At 42.1% G+C, this 8,393-nt stretch overlaps 2 protein-coding genes across 2 annotated transcripts; both read left to right on the top strand.

The window, feature by feature from the left end:
* The first annotated feature begins 333 nt into the window (after positions 1-333).
* LOC109203652 (tripartite motif-containing protein 16-like) lies at positions 334-2,395 on the top strand. The gene has a single exon (XM_019363309.2). It carries the CDS (start codon positions 350-352, stop codon positions 2,030-2,032), a length of 1,683 nt encoding a protein of 560 aa, XP_019218854.1. The 5' UTR covers positions 334-349; the 3' UTR covers positions 2,033-2,395.
* A 3,034-nt stretch (positions 2,396-5,429) lies between these two features.
* On the top strand, positions 5,430-6,682 carry LOC102081649 (E3 ubiquitin-protein ligase TRIM21-like). The gene has a single exon (XM_019363312.2). It carries the CDS (start codon positions 5,458-5,460, stop codon positions 6,538-6,540), a length of 1,083 nt encoding a protein of 360 aa, XP_019218857.1. The 5' UTR covers positions 5,430-5,457; the 3' UTR covers positions 6,541-6,682.
* Positions 6,683-8,393: the final 1,711 nt, after the last annotated feature.

Genomic DNA, 8,393 nt, shown 5'->3' with positions numbered 1-8,393 from the left:
GTGTTGTTAGTTACACTGGTTGCAGATGTTGCTCTAGTTTAATTCATAAGTCATTTATTTGTATGGGTTGCCGTAAACGCTGCAGCGAGAGAACTGCTGAATTCATTTAAGTTGCCTCTTTAAAGGCATGATTAATGAGAAATTGCCACCTAAAAACTGAGCCGATCAAAATTTTTAAATTTAAGACTCATAACTCTTACCTCATTTCACTGAAACACAGCAGCTCCTCTTTGTGACGTCACCTCGTTCCCTCACCAACAGCTATCAGCCTACAACACATATGTTGGGTTTAGATTAGTTTCACTTCTACAAAGAGGAACCTACACTGTCATTATTACTGAGAGGAGAAATGGCACAGAGAGGAGTTCAGCTGGACCGAGAAACTTTCTCTTGTTCGATCTGTTTGGATCTACTGAAGGATCCAGTGACTACAACCTGTGGACACAGCTACTGCATGAACTGTATTCAAACCCACTTTGATGAAGAGGACAAGAAGGGAATCCACAGCTGCCCTCAGTGCAGGAAGACTTTCACACCGAGGCCTGTCCTGGAGAAAAACATCATGTTAGCAGCTTTAGTGGAGCAGCTGAAGAAGACTGGACTCCAAGCTGCTCCAGCTGATCACTGCTATGCTGGACCTGAAGATGTGGCCTGTGATGTCTGCACTGGGAGGAAGCTGAAAGCCATCAAGTCTTGTCTGGTGTGTCTGATCTCTTACTGTGAGAAACACATACAGCTTCATTTTGAGTCTCCTGCCTTTGAAAAACACAAGCTGGTGGCCCCCTCCAAGAAGCTCCAGGAGAACATCTGCTCTCGTCATGATGAGGTGATGAAGATTTTCTGTCGTACTGATCAGCAGAGTATCTGTTATCTCTGCACAATGGATGAACATAAAGGCCATGAAACAGTCCCAGCTGCAGCAGAAAGGACTGAGAAGCAGAAGGAGCTCGAGGTGAGACGACTAAACATCCAGCAGAGAATCCAGGAGCGAGAGAAAGATGTGAAGCTGCTTCAACAAGAGGTGGAGGCCATCAATGGCTCTGCTGATAAAGCAGTGGAGGACAGTAAGAAGATGTTCACTGAGCTGATCCGTCTCATCCAGAAAAGAAGCTCTGATGTGAAGCAGCAGGTCAGATCCCAGCAGGAAACTGAAGTGAGTCGAGTCAAAGAGCTTCAGGAGAAGCTAGAGCAGGAGATCGCTGAGCTGAAGAGGAAAGACGGCGAGCTGGAGCAGCTCTCACACACAGAGGATCACAACCAGTTTCTACACAACTACCCCTCACTGTCAGCACTCAGTGAGTCTACACACTCATCCAGCATCAATATTCGTCCTCTGAGGTACTTTGAGGATGTGACAGCAGCTGTGTCAGAGACCAGAGATAAACTACAGGACATTCTGAGAGAGGAATGGACAAACATCTCACTGACAGTCACTGAAGTGGATGTTTTACTGTCACCACCAGAGCCAAAGACCAGAGCTGGATTCTTAAAATATTCACATGAAATCACACTGGATCCAAACACAGCAAACACACATCTGTTATTATCTGAGGGGAAAAGAAAAGTAACATCTATGAAACAACAACAGTCTTATTCTGATCATCCAGACAGATTCACTGGATGGCTTCAGGTCCTGAGTAGAGAGAGTCTGACTGGACGTTGTTACTGGGAGGTGGAGTGGAGAGGGGGAGGGGGAGGAGTTGGTGTTGCAGTCGCATACAAGAATATCAGCAGAGCAGGGAGCTCTGATGAATGCAAATTTGGATTCAACAACAAATCTTGGTCTTTACGTTACGATTCAAATGGTTTTCAGTTTTGGCACAATGAAGTCCACACTGACCTCTCAGGTCCTCGGTCCTCCAGAGTAGGAGTGTACCTGGATCACAGAGCAGGTATTCTGTCTTTCTACAGCGTCTCTGAAACCATGACTCTCCTCCACAGAGTCCAGACCACATTCACTCAGCCGCTCTATGCTGGACTTCGGTTCTTTTATTATGACAATGACACTGCAGAGTTCATTAAACTGAAATAGACAGAAATGACTGAAAGACACTTGGTTAAAACTAGTGTTTCGGTTTCCACTTTCTTTTGTCTCTTTCATTGTTGCTCAGACGTCATTGATGTGCTGTTGCTTAACCTGTCAGTAACACTTTATTGGTGCGACTTTGACATTGCATTATTTGTTGTCTAGTTAATGATTGGCTTTGTTTTAATCAAGGAAAAGTGTTTCACTCTGCAGAAACAATACAGCCTCATATATCTTTGTAAATGTTGTATGTTGTTCTAATTAAGGTATTTAATGTAAAACATCCAATTTCTAGTTTGTTATATCTTCTACACAAGAGTTATTCTTTATGGGAAACTGTTTTTCATTTATGTGCACTGTCATGTTTTAATTTAGAGAAGTGGTCAGTTTTTGTGTTATTCTCTGGTTGGTTCCTTTTTCTTTTGTTTAAGAAAAATAACCATTGAAATATGTGCAACCCTGTGAAAAGAAGAAGTAATATGCACTCAAACTACTTTGTATGGAATAAAATGACACCTCATATAAAACTTCCTCAGTTAATTGTTGTATTGTGTTCCAGTAAAATTTGACTGAGTTAAAAGTTTTATCTCTGAAAAATATTGTTAACTTGATCAGACTGACATAATAGTTCAACAGTTCAGGCCCTGAAGTGCCACTGATGATCGTCCAGAGTGAGACCCATTTAGTCCAGCACAGCTCTGCAGACGTCTGCGGATCTGCCCCATGAGGTTGGCGGCAGACTCAGGGCCGCCATCTCAGCCTCCCCCGACAGCAGTGGAAGCTGCCGCCGTGCCCAATCTTGCACACTTCTGTCCCAGGACTTAAAAAATATGTCATATCCTGGATTAATCACATCACATCCTGCATTGAACTATTCCTGACTGAGTCTATCAAAGTCATAGTGGTAAACACGAATAACTTGGATGTGAAATAGATTTACAAAGACATTTGGAAGGAGGTAACCCAGACAGACATGAAACCATACATGAGTCATGTGATTTGTACAGATCTAGAAATGAATCTACCAGAAGTTCATGCAGAGTCTGGCTGGACAATCTTTTGGGCCAACATGTCACTCAAGGAATTTCACATGTTGCCATGCGTGATTCACTTTAACAACTGTGATTCAAGACCAGGCCGTCATCAACAAGACAAGCTGGCAGCCAGTGGATGGCGTGCCTGCCCCTCATTTTTAACCCAATCCAAACGTCACAGTTGATGAGCATCTAGTCACGTTTAGGGGATGCTGCCCTTTTACACAGTATATGCCAAGAATGCCATTTAAATATGGCATAAGGATCTGGGCAACATGTCATGGCAGGACAAGTTATGCCTGAAATATTCAAGTATGTACTGGGAAACATGAAGACGGTGTTCCTCAAAAACAACCAAGGGCAGCACATGGTTTTGGCCTCCACAGTCACCTGACCTAAACCCAATCCAGATGGTTTGGGATGAGATGGACCGCAGAGTGAAAGCAAAGGGGCAACAAGTGCTCAGCATCTCTGGGAACTCCTTCAAGACTGTTGGAAAACCATTTCAGGTGATTACACATCGAAGCTCGTCGAGAGAATGCCAAGAGTGTGCAAAGCAGTAATCAAAGCAAAGAGTGGCTATTTTCAGGAATATAAAATATGTTTTGAGTAATTTCACATTTTTTTTGTTTACTGCATAATTCAATATGTGTTCATTCATAGTTTTGATCATGAAAATAAGAAAAAACATTAAATGAGAAGGTGTGTCCAAACTTTTGACTGGTAGTGTACGCTCACATCAACGAGGCAAATGGATTATGAACAACAAATAACAGTTCAATACTTGGGTAGCACTTTATAATATTGTCACACTAGTAATTATTAGTGAGGTATTGGCAGGCGCTTCATTCTTACTATGCCATTTATAAATACAGTTATGTTTATCCATCTGTTACTGTTACACCATGCACAGCTATCACTGCTAGTAACACTGATAATCATAATAATATCCTTTCATTCATTTCCGTTTAGCTTTTTCAAGGTCGCGGGGGCGCTGGAGCCTGTTCCAGCTGTCTTAGTGGAGAGGCAGGGTACATCCTGGACATGTCAGGGATAACAGGGATAACCCACATACACAGAAAACCATTTACTCTCACATTCACTCCTGCATTCACACCTATGGGCAATTTAGGGTTTTCAATTAACCTATCCCCACTAATTGCATGTCTTTGGACAGTGGGAGGAAGCCGTAGTACCCGGGGAGAACCCACACAAACACGAGGAGAACAGAGCTCCAAACAGAAAGACCCCGGCCTGATGGTGAAATTGATTTTGCTGCAGTTGCTAAATGTAGTTTCAGGTGCTGGTTTAATTGCAGAAGTTGCCGTGTTTTGTAGAAGATGCTGCTGTAGTTTGCAGGTTGTGTAGTTGTGACTGTTACTATACTTTGCTGATGATGTTGCTTCTAGTTTCAGTCATTGAATTAGTTGCAGACGTTGCCATTGCTTCAGTGTGTTTGTTGGGTTGCAGTAGCTATGCTTACTTACAGGTTTTTTTGTGCTTGTTTTACATTTCTTATCCAACTTGGAATCTTTAGTCACATGTTGTTAAGAATGCTGCGACTCAAAAAAAGTTGCAAAAGTTGCCAAAGTGATCCTTGTTTTTGTGGTATTGTTGCTATTGTTGACATTGGCATTGTTAGTTGCAGGTGTACTGTCAGTGGTCCCTTTCTTCATTGTAGGTGTTGCATTAATGTCACAGGTTAGTTTAGCTATAGTGTCTGATTAGTTGTGGGAGTTGCCTTGTGTAGCTGTAGGCATTGTTGTAAACATGAGGGTTTTTTTTGTAGTTTTTGCAATTTCAGTAACAAACTTAGTTGCAGGTTGCAGTTGCAGTTTTTCTGATAAGTGTTTGTTACAGTGGTTGTAGATATTTCTGTAGTTCATTTAGAAGTCATTTATTTTTATTTATTTATTTAAAGATGTTACTGTAAATGTTGCAGTGATGGGTTTGTTTACCTCATTTAAGTGTCTTCCTTAAAGATGCTCATATCAGAGAGCCCGTTCTGATTCCATTTAGTAACGATTTTACGGGTTTTCCAGTGACTGCGTAATGACTGAATTTACCACCTAAAAACTGAGCTCACCATCATTTTTAATGTACTGTGTATAAAAAAGGTATTTACTTCAAACTTACTCCTCATCCTGGAATACATCAGATATTGATAACTCCTCCCCTTCTACCTGACAGCACCTCCTTTCTGTCTGTGTTTCCTCATTCCCTCCAATTCAGTCTATGCTTTGAAGATGGGCATAACCATCTGTTGACGTGTAGGAGCAGACAGCCTCCATTTCCCACGTAAACACCTGTTGATTAGATCACAGCTCAGAATAGTTTCACTTCTACAAAAGACAAACCAGCAAGTCATTGTTACTAGGAAAAGAGATGGAAATTTAAATGGATGAAGAAAACATTTCTTGTTCGATCTGTTTGGATCTACTGAAGGATCCGGTGACTATTCCCTGTGGACACAGCTACTGCATGAACTGTATCGAAACCCACTTTGATGAAGAGGACAGGAAGGGAATCCACAGCTGCCCTCAGTGCAGGAAGACTTTCACACCGAGACTTGTCCTGGAGAAAAACACCATGTTAGCAGCTTTAGTGGAGCAGCTGAAGAAGACTGGACTCCAAGCTGCTCCAGCTGATCACTGCTATGCTGGACCTGAAGATGTGGCCTGTGATGTCTGCACTGGGAGGAAGCTGAAAGCCATCAAGTCCTGTTTATCTTGTCCAGCCTCTTACTGTGAGAAACACCTCCAACCTCACTATGATGTCGCTCCATTAAAGAAACACAAGCTGGTGGCCCCCTCCAAGAAGCTCCAGGAGAACATCTGCATGATTTCAGATATACAAGAGAAAGTGACAAACATCTCACTGACAGTCACTGAAGAGGATGTTTTACTGTCACCACCAGAGCCAAAGACCAGAGCTGGATTCTTAAAATATTCATGTGAAATCACACTGGATCCAAACACAGCAAACAGATATCTGTTATTATCTGATGGGAACAGAAAAGTAACAATAGTGAAACAACAACAATCTTACTCTGATCATCCGAACAGATTCACTGGATGGCTTCAGGTCTTGAGCACAGAGAGTCTGACTGGACGTTGTTACTGGGAGATGGAGTGGAGAGGGGAAGGAGTTGGTGTTGCAGTTGCATACAAGAATATCAGCAGAGCAGGGAGCTTAGATGAATGTAAACTTGGATTCAACGACAAATCTTGGTCTTTACGTTATGATTCAAATGGTTTTCAGTTTTGGCACAACAAAGTCCAAACTGCCCTCTCAGGTCCTCGGTCCTCCAGAGTAGGAGTGTACCTGGATCACAGAGCAGGTATTCTGTCTTTCTACAGCGTCTCTGAAACCATGACTCTCCTCCACAGAGTCCAGACCACATTCACTCAGCCGCTCTATGCTGGACTTCGGTTCTTTTATAATGACAATGCCTCTGCAGAGTTCATTAAACTGAAATAGACAGAAATGATTGAAGGACACTTGGATAAAACAGGTTTTTCTAGTTTCCACTTTCTTTGGTCTACATTGTTGTTGCTCAGAGGTCATTGATGTGCTGTTTCTTAACCTGCCAGATCTGCAAATAAAGTCATTTTACATTTGAGTCTTTAGGACAGACTCATCACTTATATTTTTATATTGTGTGTTGTCGATATATTAAAAAGGTTAAACACAGTGTCTGCTTCAAATCATTCCTCTTCCTGGAATACGTCAGACACTTGTAACTCCTCCCCTTTTTCCTGAAAGACAGCACCTCCTCTTTGTCCATGTCTCCTCGTTCCCTCCCATTCAGCTCAGACTAGTTTTACTTTTATAAAGACAAATCCAAACGTTATTGTTACTAAGAAGAGAAATGGTGCAGAAGGAAGTTAAACAGATGATGAAATAATTTGTTATTTCAGCTGTTTCAATCTACTGACCACAGCCTGTACACTAAGAAAACCTATGTGAACTCTCAGTATAAATTGTTGTGAGTTGCGACTGTTTTCTAGACATTTGCAGCCATTACAACCAATTTAAGGGTTCCTCCACCTGCTGAATCCACTTTAACCCTGACTCTACACATTTCCCTCTTTAGAGGCAAAGTCCCCTTCTACAGTTTAGGCAAAAGAAAATAGAGCCATTAAAAAAAAAATCTTTTTCTCTGCTCATGCTCACCTGTTTTCAAGCTCCATGGTCCCCGTCTCAGGTTTTTATGTTTCATATTCTGCGTTTCTGGTTCCAGGATTTTGTTCCTTTGTGTCATATTTAGTTTTCTTAGTTCAGGTATTTCTTAGTTTTGTCCCTCCCCTGCTTCTGTTTGTATCTCACCACTGTAAATAAAGCTCACTTGCAATAAGTATTTCGTCAGTGCCTGCACTTGGGTCCTTTCTCTCACCCCTCCACACGGCTGTGACGACAAAAATAAAGTTTGTATTCCTATCTACTGTCATGGTCCTGAGGCTGTGGACTCACTGGTTTTGGTTTTGATTATTATCTTATGTTTCAGGTTAATTCTCGTTAGGATTTTCTTGTTCTTAGGTTTGGCTTCTGTTTTGTATTTTGAGCTCCTTCTGTTCTGTGTCTCTGTGCATATCCTGGTCCCACATCTCTGTGTTTCCTCCTGTTGCCAAGTATGATGTCTTGTGTTAAGCTAATGTCTGTGCATACCTGTTGTATTTCCTGTTTTACTTTGATAGTCCCTGTCCTGTGTGTAGTATATTTGGTTTTGCTTCCCCTTGTCGCATCAGCTCTGATTTCTCCCAGCTGTGTTTCCCTCCTGTCTCCCATTCCCTGATTGCTCCTGTGTGTACATAAGCCCTGTGTTTTCTTCTGCCTGTTACTGGTCTGTCTGTGTTACCTCCACATGTCAACCTGTGTTCCACCCTGTGTGTTATGGATTCAGATTTGTTGGTTAAGTTTTCCCAGTTTAGGTTTGTTTTTAGTTTCCATCCATCCCCATCTCTGCTCTGTCTGTATTATCACCTCATGTAAATAAAGCTCACTCATTGCATCGTCAGTGCCTGCTATTGGGTCCTTTTCCCTTCAACTCCACACAACTGCCACCACAGCCGCGACATCTACTAATATTATTTTATTATTACATAACTGTAGCACAATCCGTTCAGTTAGCTTCACACAAAAATAGCTGGTAGAAATGTCCTCCAAAGATGATCTTTGTTCACTTCTGAGGGGCATTTTGATGCTGATCCTCTTCATCTGTTCACTGCCTGCTGGAAACTTACCTGCTTGCTGCTGCTGCTCTTCTCTCCGCTTCCCAGAGTAAATCTGAAAAGTCACCTGACTGCCCTCCTGCCTGCCACAACACACCTCTG

This window comes from Oreochromis niloticus, linkage group LG3 (genome assembly GCF_001858045.2).
Source record: "Oreochromis niloticus isolate F11D_XX linkage group LG3, O_niloticus_UMD_NMBU, whole genome shotgun sequence".
Lineage (NCBI taxonomy): Eukaryota > Metazoa > Chordata > Actinopteri > Cichliformes > Cichlidae > Oreochromis > Oreochromis niloticus.
Note: the sequence above shows the minus strand (reverse complement) of the source record. Positions and strands in the feature narration are given on the sequence as shown.

Bases quoted from the DNA above. Each gene is read 5' to 3' on its own strand.
- LOC102081649 (XM_019363312.2), top strand. From the start codon at position 5,458: ATGGATGAAGAAAACATTTCTTGTTCGATCTGTTTGGATCTACTGAAG.
- LOC109203652 (XM_019363309.2), top strand. From the start codon at position 350: ATGGCACAGAGAGGAGTTCAGCTGGACCGAGAAACTTTCTCTTGTTCG.